General features: G+C 35.5%; 1 protein-coding gene across 1 annotated transcript in view; it reads left to right on the top strand.

Moving 5' to 3' along the window:
- LOC118194773 (uncharacterized) overlaps window positions 1–25,463 on the top strand; it is a 414,199-nt gene extending 388,736 nt beyond the window's left edge. The window contains exons 6-8 of the mRNA XM_085824136.1: window positions 6,718–6,854; window positions 10,010–10,244; window positions 24,270–25,463. Coding sequence (XP_085680262.1) covers window positions 6,718–6,854; window positions 10,010–10,244; window positions 24,270–24,352 — 455 coding nt within the window. The 3' untranslated portion in view covers window positions 24,353–25,463. The remainder of the gene's footprint in view (window positions 1–6,717; window positions 6,855–10,009; window positions 10,245–24,269) is intronic.
- Window positions 25,464–27,558: the final 2,095 nt, after the last annotated feature.

Raw genomic sequence — 27,558 nt, 5'->3', positions numbered from 1 at the left:
GCACAGCTTTAGTCGACAAGCAAACAAACAGAGCTATATAGCCTTTGGATGTTTTAGAGCCACGACCCTTATTAAATTTCATGGTAATAGGACCAGCGTAATCCACACCAGATGCGTAAAAAGGTCGTTCCAAAGTCACACGATGTTCAGGTAAGTCACCCATCAATTGCGGATTTGAAGCAGCTTTAAATCGATGACATATTAAGCAATGGTTGACACAACTGCGTATCAGTTTCTTTCCTCCAATTATCCAGTAAGATTGTCTGATGAAGTTTGATAATAAAGAAAAACCGGCATGAAGGTAAGTAATATGAAGTTCGTTCACTAGTAATTCGCTAAATTTATGTCGAGAAGGAAGTATGACAGGATGTTTGATGTTAAATGCTAAAGATGAATTTCGAAGACGTCCTCCCACCCGTAAGAGACCATCTTTATCTACGAATGGATACAAAGAACGTAGTTGGCTCTTCTTGGGTAAAGTTTTCTCTTCTTTAATACATTGTAAATCATCTTTGAAAAGATGATTCTGAATCCAACGAATAATGAAATTTTCTGCTACTCGAATCTCTAGAAATGTTAGCGGCATAAGGCAGCTGGAGTTAATGCCACTACATGAAATGTTCTGAGTAACATGATGCTTCTTGCAATTAGTAATAAATCTTTGGCAGTAAGCCAAAATACGAACAATTTTATAACGCTAATGTATACTGCTCGAACAAATTAGCTAATAAATCATTCGATTCACGTATATGAGAAATAAAAATAGGATCAGATCTTTGTTCGACCTTTACTTCAGCATCATCTTCAGATTTTAATTCATATTCAGGCCATTTTTCCTCTTCCTGACGCAACCATGGTGGACCATTCCACCACAAAGTACGATTTGGTAGGAGTTGAGGTTCAATACCACGAGAAGCAATTTCTGCAGGATTTTGTTTAGAGGGAACATGATTCCAATGTTTAATAGGTATCACTTCTATGATTTGAGACGTTCTGTTTGCCACAAAAGTTTTCCACTTACGTGGATGAGCTGATAGCCAAGACAGAACTACCTTGGAATCCGTCCACGCAAAGATTTCAAAATCAAACTTCTTTAAAATGTTCAATAGAGATCGCATTAATCTGGTCAACAAATACGCAGCACAGAGTTCTAATCGAGGAATGGATACTTGCTTTATAGGCGCGACTTTAGTCTTTGATACCAAAAGATTAACCTTAACCGTACCATTGCACCTTTGGCGACAGTAAATGGCTGCTGCATAAGCCTGCGAAGATGCATCAGAAAATCCATGTAGTTGGATAACACTGGCCGTTGTAAGTTTGACACATCTCGGAATTTCACAATTATTCATTTGACTGAATGTCTCTTGAAATTTAAACCAATCATCTGAGATATGCTGGGGAACAACTGAATCCCAGTCGCCTTTAACTAACCATAGTTTTTGATAGAATATTTTAATCAATATAGTGCAAGGAGTCTAAAGAGGAATCAGATGTATCTCGTATATTGCAAAAGGATATGTATATGGACGACTTATTGTCGGGTGCAAATACTGTTAATGATGCAGTATTTGTCTGCAAGAAAATATCTTCAATTTTACATGCACGTGGTTTTGATTTGAGGAAGTGGAATTCAAATTCTGTAGAATTCTTAACTGAATTTAAGGAACATTGTTCATTGAATTCTGATTTTGAGATATCTCCTAATTCGAGTTCGAAAGTCTTAGGACTTTTTTGAAATTCAACTACTGATACCTTCAGTTTTAAAGCTACACTGCAAATCAACGCACCTATAACAAAAAGACGCGATCACGAGTTCGAATCTCATCGGTGCCTCCAAATGATGTTTACGTACCTCGTATTAGAATGGCGCCGACATGGATGACGCAGTTTCGACTTTGATTATACTTAATAAATTCAGTCACTCTCGGTCTATTTCAACCAAACTGAATACATTTAATAATATAACATTCACACGTGAACATTTAGTAATAATTCAGAAGTACAGATATACATAAAATAAGAATTACAACCGTTACAGGCCAGCTACGCTTTTAGCGACCGAATCCTACGAACGACAAATCTCAAAAGTGTGTTGCCAACGCAAGGCAACGAAAAGGTAGAAATTAATTCGATAGGCGTGTCAGTGAACATTGAATTCTTCTATCTTTTGGTTTCACATCTGCTGCCACAAAAAATTAATAAAAAAAATCTGAAAGAGTTCAGATTTTATATTACCCCCAAATTAGTGCTTTCTTTTTATTTACAAATATATACACGTTTCAAGAGCATTTGGGTTAAAAAATATTTAAAAATAGCCTATTTTTAGAATTTTCGATAGACGGTCTCACGCGTTGAAGATACTTTTTTTTTTCGTACAGTATTGCTATTGCTAGCTTTGAAATCATTGAGTTTGTTAATCAAAAATTCGTTCAATTTTACAAAATGTGAAATACACAATAAAACAAATTCGAAGTTCATAATTCGAAGTTCATAATGCTTCCAGGTGTCCATATTCGGAAGAAGGACTGTGCTATTCAAAATTTGATGGTTCTAGGTGCCGTTGTTTATTCACAATGTAAAAAACATGTATACATTTATGCAAATTCCTCATTATTTAGTTTCCTTAAATAGAATACAGGAAGATAATATTTAATGGCAACAATTTGAAAAATGATTCAGACCTTTTATAGTCATTCAGCCCAAAATCTCGTTTTGAGACTAAGCCCTTCTGGGATACACTCCTTTCGAATAATAAAAATCCAAATGCAATGATAAATATTTAGCACCAGGACAGCGCCATCTGTAGGGTATGGTAAGATAAGATAAAGGTATTTTGAAACGTACAAAATCCACACAGCATGACCGAGATAGCCTATATGATACGCTCAATACTGATACTAAAAATTCACTAGGAAATACGTCATAAAACAGAAGAAATAGATTTATCCAAGGATTAAATTTCTGGAAGTTATAAGTAATTTTTGATTCTTCTGTTCTAATGCTTTAAAATAGTAGTTAAAGGTATAACCGATTACCAATCAAATAATATAAGTAAAATTTGAAAGGCTTCCATCACATTTATGTATATGAAAAATGTGAAGACATTAAGAAGGTAAAAGTATAGTTTAGGGTACCCCTTGGCGAAACTTAGCGATTTTCGGTACATGGATACCGAGGTAAAATCCTAGTATACGGTGCAGCCTTGGCGCTATTTTGAAAATTATCGCCAACACCAAAAATTACCAAAAGAACGTCTATGTATATATAGTGATAGTATATTATACACTATATACTGTCACTATATACATAGTATATACTATGTATAACTATATATATTCTTTGAATACCTGTTTACTACTCATCGTATATGTCCCGTTTTTACTGCTCATCATAAAAGTCGCCAAAAGTAGCCAAATCCCGTGTGCACCGGATACTAGGATTAAACCGATACCGATTTTGTGCAATTCTTTGACTCGTTATTTTGGCTTGCGAAGCGGCGATTTTTGCGCTACACCAAGCCAAAATAACAAGACAAACAATTGCACAAAAATGGCATTGCGCACTCCTTTGATTTTATCCATGTACATGTCGACCTATTTTCACTTAAAAAAAATCCACGAATTGCCCAAAAATGGCATTGCGCACTCTTTTAACTTTGTCCAGTGTACACGTCGACCTGTTTTCACTTAAAAAAAATTCCCAGAATTTCAAAACTTGCATTGCGCACTCCCTTTATTTTGTCCATGTACACTTCGATATATTTTCACTTAAAAAGTCAAAGGAGCACCAAATTCTACAATATAGGCAAACAAAATATACATAATCTCAAAAAAATGCATTTTAAACCAAACAATAAAATAACATAAAAAAGGAAAAACATGTTACACATTTAAGCACTACCAAATCAAATATTCACTTACCATGATTTTCGAGTTCGCTTCGTACACCCAGAGCCACGTAAAAATCAAAATATCAGTCATACTCAAATGACTTTTTTCAAACTAAGTACTCTTTCTGATCGAACGCTTCACATAGTGACCATCTGAACTTTTCTTCCTACAAACCCATTCAAATCCATCTAAACGGTTTTTACGTTCGACTAGACAGATATCCTTCCTACGTACAGGACACTTATAATGGCTACTAAGTAAACCTTCATTTACACACCAGTCAATTAAAGTTCTTTTCCTCCAAATCATACAGAAACTTCAAATTAATCTTACTACATTCGGCCATTCTACCGTCTAAAGTATCAAAACAGCACACACCACAAAAACGCTTACAAAACATCCCATGATTCAAAATTTCCCAGAATCATGCACCCGATTACGTCACAATAGGGTTTCCATAACATTCAAATACTCAGGCTACCATAAATGAAACAACAACTTGGCGATAAATCAAACAACAACTTCGCCATAATACAAGGGGTACCTTAAAGTCTACTCTACCCCATTAAGAAGATTAAATTTTTATAAACTATTAATTTAATGTGAAGAAGTATATTTATTGCTCTTATTGGTCCTATCATGTCTGAGAAAAAGTCCTTGCGTGTTAATTTTTGCATCTAGGTATGTTGTCGAAAACAGAATTTTTCGAAAAATTGTGGACTGTAGTGGTACTTATTTCTGTATTTTTCATACGTAACGCAAATGCAAAGCTATATTTCTTTTGAGTGTCCTCCACGAAGACTTCTCATTTGGGGAATAAAATACCCTCATAAATATTGCTGTAATAAATTAAATACATATATACTATTTACGATTTACTTACCGACACTGATTTTCAGATCATACGCTTTATTTCACTGGAAGCAGAAATCTTTTTTTTTTTATTCTGATTATCCTCACTCCTGCCGCGAACACCCGCGAAACCTATCCAGGAATTAAAACAGTTTGTTGCCAATGTAATGATGTACTAAACCAGGATATCCCCAAAATAACGTATTTATGCAGCAACCTAGGTATGGGCGAACGTGTCTGTTTTATACGGTGTGCAGTGACAATTTTGTACGGATGCTGATTCGTACAATTCTCTAATGCTTTCCTAAGCGAAAACAGATCGCTGTGAAAATTTAATCACCAATGAGTTCTCGAATGCTGTCTAAAATCGCCAATAGTTCGCCTTTCCGTGGAAAGGATAGTCAGGAAGAATCAGCCAGAAATCTCGTAAAGCACAATGCAGTTTATAAAATACGTCATATATTCGATTAATGGATACAAAATTTAAGAAGAATATAGCAAGCAAAATAAGAAGACTTGTAAAAGGCATTTTTATGATTTCTAATAATAAAATTTCATCTTATGAATTTTATTCAAATCGAAAATTTAGAATTTTCGATAATAGATTTATAATCGAAAATTCATGTTATGAATTTTCGATTATTTAGGAATTTTCAGTCTGAAAATACATTATAATATTAACATAAACCTATAAAGGATGACTTTTACAATTTACGCCTCAGCGTATTAATAAAACTAAAGAGTAAGAATCATTATCTTTAATTTCCAAAAGATGCAAATTTCATTCCAGAAGTTAATGGCTTATGAAATCAGGCAAACAATAAATTTAAGGAAGAAAAGAGATGCAATTACTTTAATTGGAAACACAGATTAGCAAATATATTTCCTGCAATAATTGGATATATCGTCAAGATGAGCCATCCTTAAGAAAATATTCAGGGAAATAAATGAGGTTCATAAATACCAATTTTCACTGAGGTAGAACAATATCATTCTCATAATTCATGAGAAAAATCTGTCAGTGAAGCTAGGGAAATTTGCATAAAAATGCCCACTATTTATCTTTAATAAATTATACCAGTTTGAATGAAAATAACCATGTACGGAGCAAAGGCTTTTCGTTATCTTGCAATTGAATAAGGCATAGTTAATGTAGTGCAAATTTCTTTCATTTTTCTTGCTTGTAACAAATAATACTAGTATTCGAAATGAAGTAAAGCATTTCAAATCTGAAACTCGAATGTATCTAAAAGCAGCGTTTCCAGAAAATATCATTTGTGAATTTTATACTTTGCTATTTTGTACATAAATATATTTATCAAATCACTGGATAATTAAATGAGGTAAAGGATGTCTCAGTGTCTGTACACAGCAGGAATGGTTGGTTGGTTGGAAGGATTTCTGGCGGATTTCCTAAGAGTTTATGTTGCGACGAACACATGGTACTTTTTCTGGAAGTTTACATCAAATTCACATGAAAAATCTAAGTATGAAACCAGATAAAATCTAATACATATAATGCATGAAAATAATTAAGCACAGCAACAATGAATGAATGGGCGCGAATTTAATCTGTGGTAGAAGAATATTCCTCGTGAAAGAACCTTTCATTCCACTGTGATAGAAAAAGGCCAGCTTAAAGGATCAGCATTTTTTGCTACTTAAACAAGAAACTAATTGCAATATCTTAGTAGACTTACAGAAATGGTATGTTATTACTTTTTTCTTTTTGGTGCAAATTACTATGCATTTACGTAAATCATTTTGGAGCATTTAATTAGGTACTTGAACGGAAATGTTTCCAAAAAATGAGTAGTTAGTTTATTACTCACAACAAAAGTTAATATTTCTGTATTGTTTCAATTAATTTAGGAATATTTTGTCAAAATACATTTTGTGTAATTTTTTTAATTGTGATGTTGCTTCATACTTTTTTAAATGATGAAAAATAACGCAGCCATTTTCTTCTTAGCTGTTGTTGCGAAAGATGGTCCTATGATCACAGGTGGGCAATCACAATACAGAGTAGGCGATCTTATTCACGTCAATTGTTCTTCAACAAAATCCAGACCAGCTCCACAGCTTCACTGGTATCTCAATGAAGAACTAGTAAGCATTTTTAATTATCTAAACTTGAATGAATATCTTTATTCTAATCGTGCTTTTCTAATATGTAACTTATATTATATATTCAGTAACTTCCCTGCCTTTATACTCTGAAATTAATAATAAAATACAAAACAAATTGTGCAGAATATACATCCTCTTTCTTAGAAAAGGCATGCTCTCTGTCTGCGGAAAAATACGTCAGACGATAGGCCTGATGAGGTCCAGACGGCATTAGGATTTCATTTTAAAGAGCGCATTTTTGAAAATTTATTGCAAGAATCAAATGAAAGAGAAGCACATCAATATAAAGATTTTAATTAAAAAATATAATGTATATACCACATGACTTCTTTGTACAGAATATTAAATTAAAAACATTTTTGCTGCATTTTATTTAAACTTCTTTTCTCGAATTTCGTTAGAGATATATTTCTCATTCAAATAATTCAGTTTTCACTTCGCAACAAAGCAAAAATACATACAAATTCAAAATAACTATATTAAAAATTTAAATATATAGAAAACTTTAAAACCCGAAATACAATTAAGGCAATTAAAAAAGCAATTTTTACGATTAAATTTACACAACAAGCAATTCGGCCATCGGGCAAGAAGACAAATTTTTCGGTGCACAAAACTGAAAGTTTACTTTTGGTCGCAATCGGCACTGAAGGCACTATAGGCGTAGAAAACTGATTTAATATGCTGTGAACGCTATGCTATATGAGATAATTTAATAACTTAAATGATAATTCCAGACTTGATTAAGCAATTCGAAATAATAAAAGACTTTACTTTGTTGTTGCAAAGCTAGTTTCTCTAGATTGGCCACAAATTCACTAGCCTGCTGTGTTTCAAATGTAAACAAATAAGGCTGCTATGGTAAAAAGTTAGGTTAGCCGCACTTAAACAACTTTTAAATTGTTGACAATTCTACAAATATAACACGCATATTACGTAAGGCATAAAACCCTTAACAGAAAGATAAGAACAATATAATTCATTCATTTTTAAAGCAAAAAATGCACAATTTACCAGCATATACTAAGAATAAAAATACTAAACTCTCTGAGTCGAGTCTCTGACTCTGAGAGTGGGTATATATATGTTACCGTGAAAGACTGAAATTGGAGAACGTCGACTTTCACCGGAGAATGTTAACATTCACCAAATACGTTGGTGAAAGACCGAATATTCCACTACATTCTTGTATATTCGGACTCTCACCGGTATATGTCGACAATCACAGATATGCTCTGGTGTAAGTCGAAAAGAGAGGTCATAAAGTGCCATAATAGTTTAAGTTGTTGCAATAAATAAGATTTGAATAGCATAATTTAGTAAGTTTTTATTACTGTTATTTTATTTTCTCATTTAGAACGTACTGTATAATTACGTAAGTTTTTAAATTATATACTATTATTTTCCTTTCTGATTTTGAATGTAGTGTGTGTTTTAGATTCTCATGCTCAAGTTCTTATTTCAAATCTCAAGTGCGTTTATTCGCGACTGAATTACGGAGAAGAAAATATAATATTGTTATATGTTCAACATTCACCATTAGTACATGGTGAATGTCGACATTGACCGGTGTAAGTCAGAAATAAGAGTATTTGGAAAATATTTCGGACATACACCAAGAGACTATGTGAATGTTGACATTCACCTGTGAAAGTCGACATTCTCCAGATTTCGGTGTTTCACCGTAACATATATATTTGTATACATCTGGTGCGGCGGATCACTACCAAAACGGTATGGTGGTGCATAACTACGTACTATAGTAGTCGTATATACAAAATTTCAAAGTTGTGAGGCTACTCGTTTGAGTTACGCGAGATACATACATGCATGCGTACATAAGTACGTACGTACAGACGCCACGAAAAAAGCTCTTCTGAGTTCATTTTAAATAAGTTTTATAACTTGTTCTTTGAAAAAGAGTCACTTAGTCTGTCCTTACGAACAGATGTTACGTAAAAACATCCTTAAATTGCATTCGATAACGGTTAAAATTGATATTTTCTTTGAAATATGATACGTGGAATTTTTCGTGATTACACTACTTTATTTTCTTCACACAAGGAAATAATAAAAAGAAACCTTATTTTGGCGTAGATTTAAATCAGCCAAATTAAAAATAGCGCTAACATTTTGCATCGAGCATCACGAAATTTTTTTTTCGAAAAGGAGAAATAAATTTTCGTTTGCAGTTGGATATTTGATCCCAGTTTCTGCAGTTACTTGATCTCAGTTCACAGTTGGATACTTGATCCCAGTTTCGACTTAGGTTCTTCAAAAGTTTTACATACAATGTTTCCAGTTCATGAGCAAGATTTAATGGAAACTTTTCCCACTAACAAAACTCTATATTCTTTATTTAACGATATTAATTCAGAGCATTGGCTTCCTAATTTTTTTCAGAATACTAATATCTTTGTTATTCACGCTTCATTATTATTTTCGTCGATAGATGATGCTATGCTGGTGCTCGCTTTACTCCGCCATAGTCGCCTCTCTCATTTTGTAAAAAGAAGCTTTTGCACTTGAAGAAGAGAGGATTTGTGTTTGCCACCCTCGAATTCAAAAGAATACTATCCAAATTCTGAGATGTAATAAAGTTGTTATTCTACCTAATTTAAAACTTCTATAAGAATATTAATCTCTAACCTAGATAATTCAGAATTTTTGCAGGCAAACTATATTACAGATTTTTATATAAGTAATTTTTTATGCTTTTGTAATATACTTTCAATATTTCGATAAGCCTTCAAAACACATGTACGGATTCAAAGAAATAATAGTATGCTCAATTGTGTGCATCAATTCAAACATGCATTTTCTGATGTTTAAAATTAAAGTAATTTTTACATGAATAAATCTCATTAAAGTCATTTTAACCGACACCATTTATTTATATTTAATAATGAACTAGCATCACAAACGGTAATGAATACACAAAACTATATATATACTGTATAGGATAAGTACTGAGAATTGTTTTAAATAATCTTTTCAATTTCCTCAGCGTTATGCCATTTTATGGGCATTTTTAAACATCATTACCAAATCTTCATCAGTTTATGTTATTATTATTAGCAACACATATTTAAAAGCTTAGTTCTAAATTAAGTAATTTCCTCTCGAATTTGAAGGTTGGTGATGAATCTTTAGTTCACTATCCAACATTGATCGATGATGACGGCGAAGAGATTTCCATCCTTGGTCTTCGCCTGAGGGTGCAAAAAAGTCATCTGGATGAGAATGAGGAAATGCGACTCAAGTGCACAGCCACTCTCTCCAGAGTGATGAACGTTAGAAGTGAAGAGCGCACTCTGGGAGGGAATCATAGGAATTCCGGGTTACAAGTAGCGGAGAATTACGGAAAAGGTACGTTTTGATTTATTTAATTTAAAACAGAATACGGAAAATATATTGAAGAGCACTTTAGGGTTAGTTTCTAAAATAACTGAAATGCATTCATGTAACAAAGAGCAAGGCAATTTTCCCGGGTTCTAGAAGCAAGTTCTCAACAAGTTTCAGCTTGTTTTTGAAAGATACTCACGGCAGTTATTGTTACCATTTGAAATTCAATAATTATCTTACAAAGATAGCAATAATATCTGAGTTTTAAATTAAATTCTTAATCATCTAACATCTAACTGCAGAGCTTCTCAAATCTTACCCTAAGAATGGCCAGGATATTTATCGCTCGATCTGTTATATTAACTACAAATTCATAAGAAGGTTTACATAACCTTTTTATTTAAAAGTTTATACTGGGAATATGCACTGCTTTTTCTTACAATTTAAATCTCATCAGCTTGTGGGATTTTAAATAACATAAATGTGAATTTGATGTTCCAAGAAATTTAATAGAGGTGATTTATAATGCTAATCCCTAATAAGCATTAAGTCAACTCGTAATTAAATGTGAGAGTCGTTCGGCTAACAAAATAGGCTGTCGTTAGACAAGGTATATCGCAGATCTGGGCGAGAAACTAGCATTCCGGTAAACGTACAGCTAAAGCTCTCTGTTAAATTTACAAGAACTCTGTTTTTAAATGTACGTTACATCAGGCATCTGGAAACATTTCTTGGCTGCTGCTCAAAATCAGCCAAAATATGTATATTATTAGTCAGTCAGTCCGTAATTTGTGTATGCTATGATTACTGAAACCTGCAAATGCTCAAGAATCGTGAAAAAGAGCATAAATATACAGCTGATTGGAATTTTGAATGCAGATTATTTCTACACAGGTACATTATAGAATGTTACAGCTGTACTGAAGCAAGAAAAACTGGAACTTAACATTGGAATAAAATTTATTTTCCACACCACTTCAGAAAAGAAAAGATACCATTAAATGACCGCATTATATTCTGTGACTGCAAAACAAGCAAGAGATATAGACACACTATATATCTTTCTATCCTTATTCCAGAGAAGGCTAAAGTATTCATCTGATTTAACTATACTTTCAAGTATTCAAGCTTAGATGATGAAAAGGTACAAATATGGCATAAGTAACAGAACATCATGCACTTAGCTTGCAAAATTGGTACAATTATTAAAACACATAAGTATAGTAATCTGGGATAGATTTATTCTAACATTTGCTAGACCACATTTAAGAAGGATTTCTGCCAGTCATTTAACCGGTTATCTGTCACATACCTACCAACTATATTTCTTTATTATTGTCTTTCCATGTGTTATATATATACCTATGTGTTTGAATATGTAACATGAGCTGTTATATAATTGCATTAAATCAGAAAATAGTTTCATACATCTGTTTTCTAATAACGAATTAATTTCGCAAACAGTGTTTCCTTTCGTATAAATCAAAATTTATGCCTTGCATAGAATATTTGCCTGTATACTCATTGAGAACTTGCATAGAAATTTGTGCATAATCACATTTTATAACCAGGTGTATAAATATATTATATTCTCATAAAAACAGAAATAATGTGAATATGTGAATGTTGTTGATTAAGAGCTGAAGGTAATTATTGGCAGAATTCTTGTTTAATTCTAAATCAGATTAATAATTTATCTCTATTTGCACGAATTCAAAACATATATACCTGAGGAAAATATAAAGTATAATTTCAGAAGGATTGTTGTAAACAGAAAACATAAATGTCTATGTGCTTGAGCATAAATTGTATCGCTAATTCGAAAAAGCGAAAAATTTCAGGAATATTTTCTATTCTCTTAAAGTCGGCATCATTCGGAGAAAAAGGATTAAAGGGATTAAACTGTGCTTCTGCACGGTCAAAATTGGCAACCTAGTGGAATATTATCAAAGAATCTGCATTAAATCTGATACTGAAAATAAACTAATCCACTACCTATGCAGTTCCACTTTACTTTGAATGTGAACAACAGCAAATGATTAAATATCGTATCAGTTCAAATCAAATGAGTACATAAGGGAAGTAGGAAACGACGAAAGGGAGGTTTCATCTTTAATGATCTCTGAATTGAAAATACAGATTGATGTAATTCTAAACACAGTTATAGCAGACGAAACATTTAGATTTATTGCTTACTTTGCATAAATATTTCACTCAGATTAATGTTATGCTAAAAGGAAAATTTGAATACCCCATCAGGATGAAAATGATTATAGGTAGGTAGGTGACGGAAGACGGGGACGCCTGGTGGCTACCAGAGATAAACAGGCATGTGTCCCTCGCCTTCCACTATCTAATGACAACAATTCCCTGTGGCCTCAAGAGTCCACACCGGGAGCTTATTAAGGGTGGAGGAGTTTACATGGCCAAACAGGGGCGACTTAATAACATTGCTTGACTAATTACATAATTACAGGTATGAGACTTGTGGGACGGATTTACAGGTGAGGGGCTCAGAGCTAGGTACTAAATGTATGAAAACACAAAAACATGAAAATATACAGAAAACACACACGCAGAGGGGAAAAAAAGGGGGGAGAGGGATACACTTGATTAACACTGAAGACTTATGACAAATAAAGCACACTTAAAAATAATAATACACATATACCACATGTCAGATACATATTTGGCCTCATTGATCACATATACTGTACATTGTGGGGTGTGTTTACAGACGAGGGGCCATAAGATGGGAATAACATGTGATTGCTGGACATTGATATGGGGGACACGTAGAGGTCCGGCGAATATATATTTGTGGAGGGCATAGGTTGCTGAGTATATGAGCATGCCGAGCGCGGTGACATGTTAGCAGCACAGGGTGATATTCATGTTGACTTCTGTTAGTGGCGGACGTTGTGGGATTATGCAGCGTCGCGTATATCTTGGCCCATAGCGGCGAGCTGGTCAATGACCTTACAGATTTTATTGATTGCAGGTCTGTTTTTAATAATGAACCGTTGAAAGGCGTCTGTAGGAGGAGTGGGATGCTTAATGTGGTTGTCTGCTGTCAGTGGGCAAGAGTAGATATAGTGGTCTGGTGATCCAAGCTGGCCGCACACGCAAGCATCTGTAGTGGAGATGTTGTGCCTATAATAATACGCTGGATAGGGGCCATGTCCCGTTATGAACCGGGTGAGTTGGGGTATAGCTATGAGGCGTGATAGAGAGACTTTGGGTAGGAGATTGTAGGTCCGTCGTCCGGTGTCACACGCGTTCCATTCCTCTTGCCATATTTTGAGTAGGTCTTCTTTGAGAAGCCTCTTTAGATGCGATGGTGGTGCACGGATACGGATTTGCTGAACTTCAGAACTGATGGCGGCTTCTTTGGCTAGGGTGTCTGCTGCCTCGTTTCCAACTAGACCAGCATGCGCCTTGACCCAGGTGAGGTGAATGCGTTGCTGGTGGTTTATAGAGAGTAGCTTTTGGATTTCGGAGATAATTGGGGAGGTGTGGCTTAAGTTTTGAATCGCCAGGAGTGAAGATTGGCTGTCTGTACAGATGCATGCTTGGTGGTAGCCGTTACTTAGTATGTCGTTGGTGGCGTTGAGGATGGCCAAGGCTTCTGCCTGGAACACACTATTGAAGTGCCGAAGTGCTGCCTTCCAACGGGTATGTTCATCATTTTGGTGGTAGCAAATGTAGGCGCTACCAACTCCGTCTTCAATCTTGGATCCATCGGTGTAGTAGACGTACGTAGCGTTGGGAATACTAGAATTGCTAGTGTTGTCTATGGTGATGCGGAAGTTTCTTCCTTCAATGCCTGGGTGTGGGCGTTGGGTGAGGCGAGGGTTTTCATATAAGGTCGGACTGTGAGTTGTATCGTGGAAGGTGGCATCTTTGCGTAGTTGCAGGACTCTGGTTATTGTAGCTTCTTGCTCGGCTCTAAGATATAATGGCGGTATGCCTGCAAGGATGATGGCCGCAGACGTGGCTGTGGTGCGAAAACCTTTGCACATCATTAGTGCGAAAGGTCTTTGGATGGTCTGTAGTTGTTTACGTTTCCGGCTTTGCATCGGCTTCGCCCATATTGCGGCAGCGTACAGGACTATGGGTTCAATCACTGTCGTGTACAAAATCTTGTTAATATATGGGTTTCGTCCCCAATTTATACCTTGAAATTGACGGGCCTTGCGTGCAATGGCTTGTGTCTTAATTTTGAGTTGCTGTAGATGTGGGATCCATGTAAGGCCTCTGTCCCATATTAAGCATAAATACTTGAGCTCTTTGACAATTTTTAGATTTTTCTGTTGGAGTTTAATACATGGATTTCTGCTTGGGTTGGTGCCTGGCTTGGGAATGATAAGAGTGGTTGATTTGGCAGTGGAGATGGTTAATTTGAGTTCTTGACAGAGGAAGCTGAATTTTTGTAATATTTGAGTGCTTCTGTGTTCCAATTCGTTTCTGGTGCGACCCTGGATTAGGAACGCAACGTCGTCTGCATAGGCAACTAGTTGTGTATGCTGTGGCCAGTTGGTGGAGATGATGCTGTTGAAAGTTAGATTCCAGAGCACTGGGCCGGCGCAAGATCCTTGCGGGCATCCTCTCTCCTGCTGTTTGATGGTTGTCCCGTTGTTGTGTGGGACCAGGAGGAAACGATTCTGGAGGTAACTGTCAAATATGCCATAGATGTTACGGGGCCATCGAGATGAGCGGAGAGCTTGTTTAATGGCCGGCCACCAGAGGGTGTCAAAGGCACTCTGAAGGTCAATTGAGACAAAGGCCGTGTGAAGCTGTTGTTCTTTGTTATGATGGATTATCCGTCGAACTTCCTCCAGAGCATGCAGTGTGGAGAAGCCGGAGCGGAAGCCGAACTGCCTGCTGCTTAGGATATGGTTGTCTTGCAGATGAAAGATGAGTCTTTGTACTATTAGTTTTTCGTAGACTTTCCCTAGAGCCGGCAACAGGCAGATCGGTTGGAGAGAGCTTGGGCTTTGGAGATCTTTGTTCTTTTTAGTGAAGAAGACTACATGACCAGTTTTAAAGGCGCTTGGGAAGAGCTCATGTTTCAGTAGGTTGTTGAAGAAGTGAAGAAAGAAGATGGGATGTGATTTGTAGGCGACCTTGAGGATGGTATAGTCTAGGCCGTCAGGGCCTGGTGCTTTCTTCTTGGGCAGGGTACGATAGATTTGTGTGATTTCTTGCCTGGTGAAGGGAATGTCGTCTTGGGTCATCGGTGCTGCGTGGTTGTTTCTAAGAAGCTTTTGTTCCGGTGAATCATCAGCTGGGTTATCTGAGGGAAACACGGTGCTCAAGATAATTGCAGCAGTGTTTGAGGTAAGGCTGGTGTTCGAGTTGGCAGTTTGTTGCTGCAAGTAGATTTGGTGGGGATGAAAAACTTTGCTTGTTGAGATTTTGTGAAGAATTCCGAAGGGATCAGAGTTCTCGCTGCAGAATTTCTTCCAGGTGGTAATTTTTGCAGTCAGTATACTTCGTTTGTATGTAGCTCTCTCTTTTCTGAACTGTGTTAGGAAGAAGGCGCGTTCCTCTGGGGTGTCTGCTTTGGTAAGGCGGCATCTTAGTGCCCGGCATTTTTGGCGTTGCTGGCGAAGGTCCTTCGACCACCATGAAAGACCTTGGATTTTCTTGGCTGTGCGGATGGGGAGAGTACTGTCACAGCATTTTTGTAGCTCCTGCGTTAGATGGTTTGTGTACTGGTCGAGGTCTGCGGCGTTGTGGCAGCTCTGCAGTGAAGGAAGTTCTCTGCTAAGTAGGTCGTGAAGTTGCCTTTTCAGTGTCTTGATTTTTGCTTTCGGTAGTCTGTAGCGTTTAAGTATTGGGATGGTGGTGCTGGTGCTGATACTGAAGTGGATATATTTGTGATCCGAAAGGCTACAATCGTCTGACACCTCCCAGTTTTGCAATAAGTGGCTGGCGTTGTTGCTGGTAAGGGTCAGGTCTGGCCATCCTTTGTTGTAGGTGTTGTCAAACGTAGGGGGCATCTATGGAATTGTGAAGGTGGAGGTTGTTGGCGGCTATGTAGTCTTCAAATTCTTGACCTTTCCTATTGATGTCGGTATAGCCCCAGATTGTGTGATGGGCATTAAAGTCACCGCTGAAGATGGTGGGAGCGGAAGGGCATTTGAGACGAATTCTGTCCATTGCGGCAGTTGCTTCTGTGATGGTGTCCGCGGGGGAGGAGTAGATGGAGCTGAGGATGAAACTCATGTCTGAAGTTTCGAGGAGGATAGCGACACAGTCTCTTTCTGTTGTTACCACTACGGGAGTCCAAATCGGGTTGCATATTATGATGGCTGCTCGTGGGGCTTGGGTATTTTCGGTCACTTGGATTGTTCGCCAGGAAAGCGGGAAGGAAGCTACTTGGCCGTTCTTGCAATAAGGCTCCTGAATGAGAAGGATGTCGGTATCGTTTTGAATGGCATGTGCTGTTGCTTGTATGGTTGCCGCCTTTGCTCGTTGCAAATTTATTTGAATGCACTTGAGGAGGCTGTCTGGAGTTGTGACTGTTAAATTGCATATAACTGGTGGGGAGTGACCTGGCGGCAGATTGTGACACGATCTGCAGCTCTGAAGTGGGAGATTGTAAGCTTGTGCAGAATTTGGGTAAGACTGACTTGGTTGGGGAATGGTAGGATTAGTAGTTGGTGCTGCGTCGAATCCTCTCGATGTACTTCTGGTAGGTTGGACAGCTGGGGTGGTACGCTGGGTGTCCACAAGGGATTGTGCCTTTTGTCTTGTGATTGAAATCTGCGCAGTTGATGCATGTTGGATGGATCGCGGCGCAGTCTTTGACGTTATGTGCGCCGGAGCAGAAGGCGCAGTATTCCTTGTTGTGGCAGTCTTGTTGTAGGTGGCCAAACTCTTGACATCTGTAACAGCGTTTGGTACTGAAATATTCTGTGATCCTGTGCGCATGCCATCCGATGTAGATGCGGCCAGTTTGCATAATTTGTCTGAAGGCTGGTGGTTGGCATTCGGCGATCCACTTGACATTATTATTCTTGTCTTTAAGCCGGTGTAATAGTTTGAACGCTGTTTTGTTGAGGCTGAATTCCTATGATGATGTTCTATGATGTTCGCGAGTTCTTCCTTCTGCAGGGAGGTTGGGATATTGTGTATGGTTATGCGCGGGGATCTTGTGACAAGAAACTTTGTTGAGACGAGCTGTTTGCCTTTGTCGCTTTGAAGCGTGGTGGAGAGTTTGGAGAGGTCTGCTTGGGTGGCACACTCAACAGCGATACCTCCGTTCTGTATATGCCGGATCTTGCGCACCTTGATGCCAATCTGCGAAAGGGGAAATTCTTCTGCCAGTTTATGTCGTAGTGTATTGCTCGTGGCTTGTTCTTGTGGGTAGATGAGCAGAGTAGGCGGGGGTTGAAATGCGTGGGACAGAGCCTGAGCGTAGGTTGGGTGACAGGCTGGTTGGAGCCTGCTGTTTTGGTTGGTGCTGGCCAATTCAAAGTCCGTAATATTCCTTGGTGGAGAAGAGACGTGGTCCGTGTTGGTCGTGCAATCTTTTGTTGTCTTTAGATTGGGGCCGCTTAGGGCTAAGGTCTTGAGCGCTTGCAGGAACCGCACTAAAGTTTCTCTTAAGTTGGTTGGCAGTAAGTCCCGGCCGGTTCGTTTAGATGTACAGATTTCGAGGCACTCCTCGTGCAGGGCAGAAATTTTATCTTCGTGAGAGAGAGAGGTGGAGTCTAACGTACATACACACACGCACACCATATATATATATGTGTGTGTGTGTGTGTGTGTGCGTGTAAACCATTGCCATAAAACTTTGCGCCCCAAAAAGTAATTGTAGGATCCTAACGAAACTTGACATGAATGTGTACATGTGGGATATACTTCCAAATCATTAGAAATTCAGTGATTGGGCATTGCATAACGCCATCAGAAGGCGTTGCATTTTACTCCCCCTCTGCTGCGGAGATATTTTAATTGTATCAGATGTGTTGCATAGAGAAGCTTTTTCAGTAGAAGTGCCGTTACACCGCCATTAAAGACAACATGATTAGCTGAATGGCCTTAGGAAAAAATTAGATTTTTCTGGTGAAAATTCTTAGTAACTGAAGCCAATATTGGAGACACGATCCAGATTCAGAACCAGATCGAGAGAGACAGAATCATTAAGATGATGAAAGCCGAATGGTTAGCTTGGCAAGCATCCTGGTACCTAGGTCGTTCCGGCTTCAACTGTGAGAAGGTGTTGGAACCATTGGATGAAAGGGAGATTGCATGCACGACGGATGTGCAGTATGCCTTGTATACGATATTTTTTATTTAAAAAAAATCCCTTCACCTTTGATAATTTTCGTGCTTAAATAGTTGATAAATTGTTGCTATTATTTTAATACTTCTAATGTAACACTACATTAAATTATGTCTTAATTTTAAGTTTTGTATTATATTTCCATAAATAAATTCATAAATGTAACATTTATTATTCTTAAAAAAGTAAAAAACAGCGCGAAGAGTAGACAGAAGCGAAACGTGCAGTTAGCCTTTGCAGTGGTCAGCCTCCCAAATATTGACAGCGTTCTTGACTATTTGATTTTAGGTAAAAGGCAAAAAATCCGCTTTTTATTTCTCAGCTGGCGGATTGTCAGGAAGGACAATCAAACTAAGACATTGGTGGAATTATAGCACTTCCTTATAAGTTGTAATTAGTAAAAAATGTTAATTAGGATAATTTAGTGCTCTCGAAGATGTTTCCGAACTTCCTCATTGTGCTAAAGATTTCGATCAAAGTTTTGCTGCATTTAGTGCTATTATGTGCTTCAGAATAATATTTAGGTTTCAAAACAGGAGTAAATTTTAAATTGCTTCTATTAGAACACATATTTTTCTTCTTGTCAAAAGGAGGCTTTGGGGATGGTCCATTTTGTGGCTAGAATTATTATTTTGTTGAAAATTAATGGATTTAATGAAGCTTGTCTTTTAGAACTTTTGAGCAGTCATCGGTTCTTGAAAGTAAAGTAGAAAATCTGAATTTCATAAGAAAACGTCATCCTGAGATACTTTCAAATGTTTCTGATAACTTTGACGATCTACGTTGTAATTTCGAAATAAAATGTATAAGGCTTTTCTCCCGCCTTCTTAGCATGCCTTCGTGGTGTGGTGGTCTGCACGCTGGGTGCGTATCCAGAGGTCCGAGATTCGATTCCCAGCGAAGGCTTTGCTAATTTTTCATCTTGCCTGCTTCCAAAAATACCTAATGTCTCTACAAATGCTTCAATGATAGTTTCCATTTAATCATTTATTATATGTGATTTTGTATTACTTCCTCTTGTCATGAAATGGATTTCTAACGTAAGTCTTAAAGACATTTCTAACAACAAAGATATGGGAATTAAATTTTTTTGTAAAGAATTCATGTTTTGAATCATTCACTTCTGACAGGCTCTCATATGTTGCTGGATCGCATACGTAGATGAATTTCAAGACTTTTCTGTATGCCTGTAAATTTTGTCGACGCCTTACACATTTACACTTCTTATTTATTTACAACACACAACGTATATTATATTCACATTGTACAAATAGAAATACGTCAATTGATAAAATTGTTTAAATTTATAAAATTATCACACTGAGCATGCTGAGCATTCGGCCTTTCCCGCCAAAAGTGTCTCCAACTCACCCTTTTTTCGCATAGAGAGCGCTACCTTTTTTTGAAGTTACAATTTTGGAGGACCAGGCGCTACAGAGTTGCTGTGTCGCTGAAGCTTTAAATGAAGTCTGTGTCATGAAAGGCTTGACTTCGCTTTAGAGTGATGCACCCCTCGTATAGCTTGGGTGATGATATAGGAGGCTACCACTTCAGCAGTCCCTCTAATCACCCAATCACCTCTAATATTGATTCACGGTATCTGACAGCCCAGCAGTATATTCGTGACATCCTTCAGCCACGTATGTTAGCATTTAAGTAGGACTCCGAAAACGCATTCTCTACAGGACAGTGCTGGGCCACACATAGCACAGTAATCCATACGCAACATTATTACTCTTCTCTGAAATCCCCGATGTCCATATTTGGCTCTGTTCGAGTATGCCTGATATTACTTGCCACGGACAGCTTATGAGCTTTATCTAGCCAGAGGTCTGATTACAGCAACTGCGGAACGATATGCTAGCAGAACACCATATCGGATCTGCATACAAGAATGCCCACCCGTATTGCATCATATGCTCACGCTAGAGGTAGTCTGCCCAGCAGGGTGCTAAGATCTGCATTTATGTTCAGTTTTTTCTGTAATAAAGGGAAAATACCCCAATTAAAAAAAGTTAAGGAGCTAATGCATATTGCGTATTTTAGCTTACCTGTTTTTATCTTACACACATTCACACGTACACATAACTCCTGAAACTTCAAATATGGAGGTCTACAAAAGGGAACTAAACATAAATCTCTGTCTCCCCCCCCTAATTTGAATCTACCAGTAGAACAAGAAACAAGTAGCTTGATTATTACTATAAAGACCAGATTCCATAACCAACTGTGCCTTTGGCTAAATACGTCTGGGTTATGTTAAAAATGTCTCATTTACTAGCTTAGACAATATTTGAAAACAAACAGTCAGTTTCATGTCTTAACCCATTAACCGCCAAAACTACAAGGAATGTTTCTTTTCTCATGAAAATAATAACAGATATTAAATTAAGCATTTATAACATAAATTTATATTGAAAATAAAAAAAAAAAATGCTCTTACCTGTGGAAAACGCGAGTGTTGCGTTCACGCAACGTCAGCGGAATAAGACTACGGATGTTTAGTGAGTAGGATTGAACTCGTGTGATGTTTCTTTTGAGTAGAGCGCAGGATTACTTTTTAGCTGTATTTTATAAATCTACAAATCACTTTACTTGTAATTAAATTAATATTAAAATATACATTGTATTTCTTTTACAAATACAGATTATTTCAATTGAAAGATTCAAGCATGAAAAGCTTGATTACAAACATGATGTAAAGCTACATTACATATTTTGCATCTATAAACAGTCTGGCTATGGTACTCTTTACAACAAAGTCTTTTGTTATCAACGGACTTAACGATAAAATGTCTACCCTCTCCATGCAATGGTTTTGAATGCTGAATTTACTAGCTCTTCCGGTTGCTGATCTATTTCTGGCTAATTCTACACTCTCAATAGGAGTTTGCAAAAGGAATAATCCATTCTCGCGTCTGAAATCTAAAAGAGACTTTATATTTCCAGTAGTAAAAAGTGGTGATATTTAGTAAGTTTAGATACGGTCTCACTTCATATAATTTATCAGTATTGTCAATCTGACTATTGTCAAATGCAAATTCTGCTTCATATTCCTGTACTGAAAACGTGATATCGATTCTCGTACAACAGGAACAGAAATGTCCTTATCAAAAGACCAATACATTTTTTCTTGAGGTAAAGAATAATATCCTGTAAGCACTAATATTCCAATAAATCCTCTCATATAGGCTTCAGATGCAATAATTTCTGGGCTTTTTTTTTTTTTTTTTTTTTTCCCTGAGTGTATATATTTGTCTGCTCAACGAGAAGAGAGTAAATTTCTAAACCAAAACGAAAGTCGAAAATCTGTGCACTAGTTTTACCTTGTATTTTGTCTTTTATAATTTCTCTTCTATCTCTTTCTTCATGTTTTTCCTGAGACATAACTAACAGTTCCTTTTTTTTCCACTTCAAGATTTCAATTTTCTGCTTTTTAAACTTTTTAGTATGACTATAACTGCTTTTAGAAGGCTAAAACTTACTTCTTACGTGAATTTCAACTTCCCCAGCAGTAATATTGGGTAAAATATCATTATCATTATTTAAAACATTGCCATTCCTTTCTTCTTCGTCACTAGTTTCTGTAATTTCTGGGGGAACAACAACAATATCAGTTTCATTCTGGTCATTATTAACATTATCATCATCTGTTTCTTCATAAAAAAAGTTTGGAGGGCTCCTATTGTAAGATACCTCGTTCTAGGCATTTTTAAACACCAGAACATCGAAAGGAATGAGTGAAAAAGGAGATTGACTACCCGTTTCCTGCTGACGTTGCGTCAGCGCAACACCTGTTTTCCCTTGCTTCCCAACAGAAATATAAATATCTGACTGATGTAATGTTCTGATAAACGGTGACCTTGACGTAAAATAGAACTCATAAAGACGGCGATTCTTTCGTTAAATATTTTCAGCAAAAATACCCGGTCGAAAATTTTGCTTAAAGTATGATATTAATTATTATAAACAAAATGATTGTTGAAGGCAAATAATTTTTTACAGAAATAATCTTCATAATATTCCCTACACAAAATCATCTGCTGGTATAAAATATCTTAGGTAGTTATATTTATATACGCATTTATTTTGACTGTTGCGTCAAGGCAACATCAGCTGCTAATGGCTTAAAGCCGAAACTTCGACGGAAATTTCCAGTGTAAATCTGCATCTTTTTGGCGCCTTAAACTGATTCATGGGAATCAAAACTTTAATTCGATTGAAGAGGTCCAATAAATCGGTCGTAAGTGGTATATACCTAGAAATTGGACATCACAGCGCTCGCTGAAATTCTAGCTAAGGTTGAAGGAGTGTTCAAGAATTTTCTTTCTTATGCCGTAAAATAAATAAAACACATAAATATTTTAACACGTTGTTTTATCTACTTATTCAACTTTTAAGCAGAAAAAATAAATACATATTTTTTCTCAAAGGCCTTATATTCATAAATTATTAGCTATATTTTTTAAACAGGAAAGGATTCTCAATGAATAGGAAAAGGAGTGTTTTCAAAATGTTTTACTGTATTCTTTTACGTCTTCAGATTTCGAAAATTTTAAAATTCTTGAATGATATAAAAGAAGCGAAATTAGCGTTAATGATTGGAGATGTATATTTTCAAGGGAAAAAAAAGATAAATGCAGCTTTTATGCTTTGAAAATCCTTTGTTTGGAGTGCGATGAGGTATCACTGGGCATTACTTCGCAATACATAATTTGATTGCGATTTAATTATTTGATCATCTTTCTCACACTCTTTACTTGCAATATTTTTTTTTACTTTATTAATTTTGTGCTAACACAGAAAAGACCTTTCATAGAACGAACCGTTCCAGGCGTTCAAAATCAGTTTGCCAAGAGAAAAATATTTTGAAAATCTCTAATAACTTTTTGATTAACAAAGTCAACGGCAGTGGCAACACTGCAGGAAAAAAATATTTACCTTTTCTGGCAATCGGAAATTCTAAATCTGCTGTTTTTAATGACTTTGTGAATTTGCACCGAATTTTATGTGGCGAAGCGCAAAAAAGTGATGTTTAATAAACAAAGTAAACACAAAAAAGCGTTAATAATAAAAAGACAAAAAAGCGTTTGGTAAAACATCTTAAAAGAATCTTTGTAAAACCTTCTTATAGAAAAAAACTGAATAGTGATGTTCTAAAAGGAGAAAAGACTGCAAAAATAAGAGAAATGTATGCCAATACTAAGCGCTATATCTGGAATACTGAACGTATACTGCTATGCTACTTTTAAAATTTTTGTAATTTTACTGTTGAATTGTATATGACGTAAGTGCGAAGAAAATGACGCTTAGCAAACGTGAAAAGACAAACAAAAATGGGTTAATAGGGGTGAGTTTGACTGTCAGTTCAGCGAAATCGTAAAATTTTTTTAAAAATCCTTTTGGCCTTTAAAGTCTGAAACCTTTCAAAGTCTTTTCTATTATTCAAATCAATCTGATTCAAAAGTAAGAAATGAATATTAAGAACTGCATCGTGCAAATTCCTTAGTTTTTTAACCACAGCAGGCAGATTCAATTTGAATAATAAATATCTTATATTTTGCTGAATGGACATTTTCAACTGAAATGTGAACATTTATTTATCGTGTCTCGTCGCAAAACTAATAGCTTCGAGATTAATATCTCCTTTTTGGCTAAAAGTGTATAATTTAGTGGGCAATATGAACGGTTGATTTTATATGCAAATTTTCAATATTAGATTTTTGTTTTACTTATTTTTTCTTCTCTTTCAGTGTCCGAGAGAAGTAGTGGTTCAAGTAAACTGCATCTTCAAGCAGTACTCGCGCTTTTTATCTATGTGCTAGCACTTCTCTGACGTTCTCAACTGAACATGTGATTGAGTTCTTCACTTTTATGGTACTGGCATGGTATCGTACACGTTGCTCGCCTTTGGATTGATTTCATGGCATGCAAAGAAGACAGTGTCAAGTTGTGACAGGAAAGAAAGCCGAAGCTCAATGAATATGTATTTATTAACTGAACAGTGACGTCATTTGTAAAATGAACTTGGTCCTGAAAAAAGAAGAGACTCTTGTAAATCTGATAACAAATACTGAATACTTAAAACAATTATTCCTTTAATTTATCATGCATTGTAAATTTTTAAACAAACTTGAAGTATTCCACCAGAATCAAATTAAATACGAGGAAATATTTTTAGACATTAAAAATTACGTTTAACTTGAAACATAATGTAAATTTATTTGTAAAATAACTTAAGTAAGAAATATCTTCATAATATGATGATTACAATATTGACTAAACGAAAACAAGACGGAGTAGTAGTTAGAAAGATGGTAGAAATCATCAAAAATTATTAACCACAAATCTTATTTCTTGAAATATCATTTCATATTTTCTGCAGTTCAGACTGAAGCATACATTAATTGCTAAGAGAAAAATTTACTATAGTTTTAGAAGTCACAACCGTTTATGAAATAATACTTTATTAGCATTATGATTATATCGATTTCATCTCGTAAGTTACTTTTGTCATCTAATTTTTACATTTAAAGTTACTAAAACTGATTACGATTATCAAACAAATTTATTGTTACATGAAACATCCTTTTGGGTTATTTCTTCATTCCTATGGACATTTTTAAACACACGAAAGGTACGTGTAACACATAAAAATTTCTCACTTCTTTTACATTGTAAATATGTTCTGTAAAATAACAATTGTGATAAATACGTAACTAATATTTTTAATATATGAGTATGTAACTACGTAATTAATACTAGTGGTTATGTTTAATGAAGCGTGTATTTCTGCGCGCTAATTAATGTTACAAGTTCACGTTAAGCTTTTGACGAACAAGATTATTTTCATGTAATTGTGCTATGTATCTTAAAATTTGGTTTCTTTAAATTTGTAAATGTGAAATTTAAAAATAAAATTTAAATAATAAAATATTTAAACGTGATGGCTATATGTTTTAACTATAAAAATCTTCAGAATTAAATATTTGCTCAGTTTTGCTCTCGCTCTCTGTATGAAACAGAATCACCGTAATTAACGTATACGGGCCCTTTGTGTGTGCTATTATACTTTGCGTTCATAAAAAAGTTTTTGTATTTGTTGGTCTTAGGCATATCCTTTCAATTATAAAAATCTTTTAAATGATGGAAGTATTTAAATTTTATCATTTTTATATATCAAAATGCAGTTTTGTAAAAATTACTAAATATAACTTTTTTATAAATTCTACCAATCTCTATAGTTATATTAAAGAAACTTTTATACTCATCATAAAAAATACAAATTCCTTTATTACTGTACGACAAAAATTGACCGAGACACATTTTTCTGAGACTGGAGACCGTAATGAAGTACGGTATACAAACTGAAGAGCCACATGTTTGTATTTGCACATAAAAATAAAATATCAGTTTAGAAAAAAGGTTTTTAAAACATATTTCTAATTTAGTGAATATTATTTTTTAAGTTTCGAAAAGTTATAAATTATTCGTTATATAATCCTTTCAGCATAACAAACTTATAAAGTAAGACGATAGTATATCGCTGAAAAGGATATTGCTTAATGATATTTAAAAGCGAAAACTCATTCGCAGATTGTTTTAATTAATTTATTATCTGGCCCCTCAAAAAATTGTAAGTGACGTCAGATAATCAACGTTTGATATTGAATATCTCTGTCAATTTTCGAACATTTGGTATTTTATTTTTCCCACTGAGTATAACATTTTCCTAAATATAAGTATAGGGACCAGAGAAAATTATGAAAAATTAGAATTCATAGATTTGTAGATTTACAGAACTTAAAAAATGGGAAAAATTGAGTATTTGCATTATTCAAAATCTTTTTGTAACTGCAAGTGTATTCCTACGATTAGCAGTTACGTAAATTAAATTCAAGTGAAAACATGTTAAAGAATAAATGATAGGGAAGTATGAAGTGTCCATAAAGTTTTCCTAAATGAATTGAAAATGCTTTTTTTTCTTTATTTACCAAAAAATATTAGATTCATGTAATCATATCATGTCACCTTTAGATATTAAATTGTTACAAGCTTAACAATTGCATTCATTCCTATGAAATGAAAGCAAGAAGCACAAGGCTACCTTAACATGCTTCAGAGACGTAAAAATAAATCAGCATCTCTTAAAAGTATCCTTCTCTCGGATGATGCTTTATTCCAGAAAAAGGTTTGTATATATTTCCGTAACTGTCAAATTCAAGGTTTTGAAAATCCGTCTCTGACACCAGAACAAATTCGTGATTCTTGCAAGTTAGCGTCTGTCACGTTCTAATGAGTAGTTTTCTTTATTGAAAATGATATCAGCTTACGTACGGAAAACTAATATCAACTAATATAATATAAAATATATAAATATATATTATATTGACATTAATATCAGTTACCACGAATTTTTAAGTAAAAAAGACTTACTAACTATGTAGAGCTCATTATGGTTGACGTATTTCTTTAAAATTTCGCATATACACAATATAAAACAGGGAAAAAATCACTAAAAACTAATAGTTCAAATTTTGGCAGCCAGATGAAAAGCTTAGTATAGAGGACATAAAACTCCTAACTGAGAAAATAAAATTTTATTTATATATAATATGCTGATTATATATAAATAATATATATAAATATATTATTTAATATATTTATATATATTATTTATATAAATATGCCCTCCATTTGCGACAACTGCTAGTTCAAAGCGCATTGCATTCAGTTCAGGAAGAGTCTATATGTTTCACCATCTGTCAAAAATCTATACCATGAGATTCACAAAGAAGGGTTTCCGGAGAGCAAGGTGGACAGATATTCAGAAACGTTATCTAAATCACCTCCAAACTCAAAACATAGAGTTACCTTCCCTAGCTCCCTAGGGCGAATTGTTGGCTTGTATCATTTTGTATGAAGGCAATGGTCTCTAAACATTCTTGTTCTTTTAAGGCAGGAAGGCTCGTTTTCCTAACGCATAACTTCCACCTGCAGAGCGCTCACCAACGGCCGAGCGGTAAAATCGCTGAACACTGA

This window comes from Stegodyphus dumicola, chromosome 9 (genome assembly GCF_044657685.1).
Source record: "Stegodyphus dumicola isolate Sdum_Otavi_A_Nest chromosome 9, ASM4465768v1".
Classification (NCBI taxonomy): Eukaryota; Metazoa; Arthropoda; class Arachnida; order Araneae; family Eresidae; genus Stegodyphus; species Stegodyphus dumicola.
The sequence above is the reverse complement of the archived record's forward strand: the minus strand, read 5'-3'. Positions and strand labels throughout refer to the sequence as shown.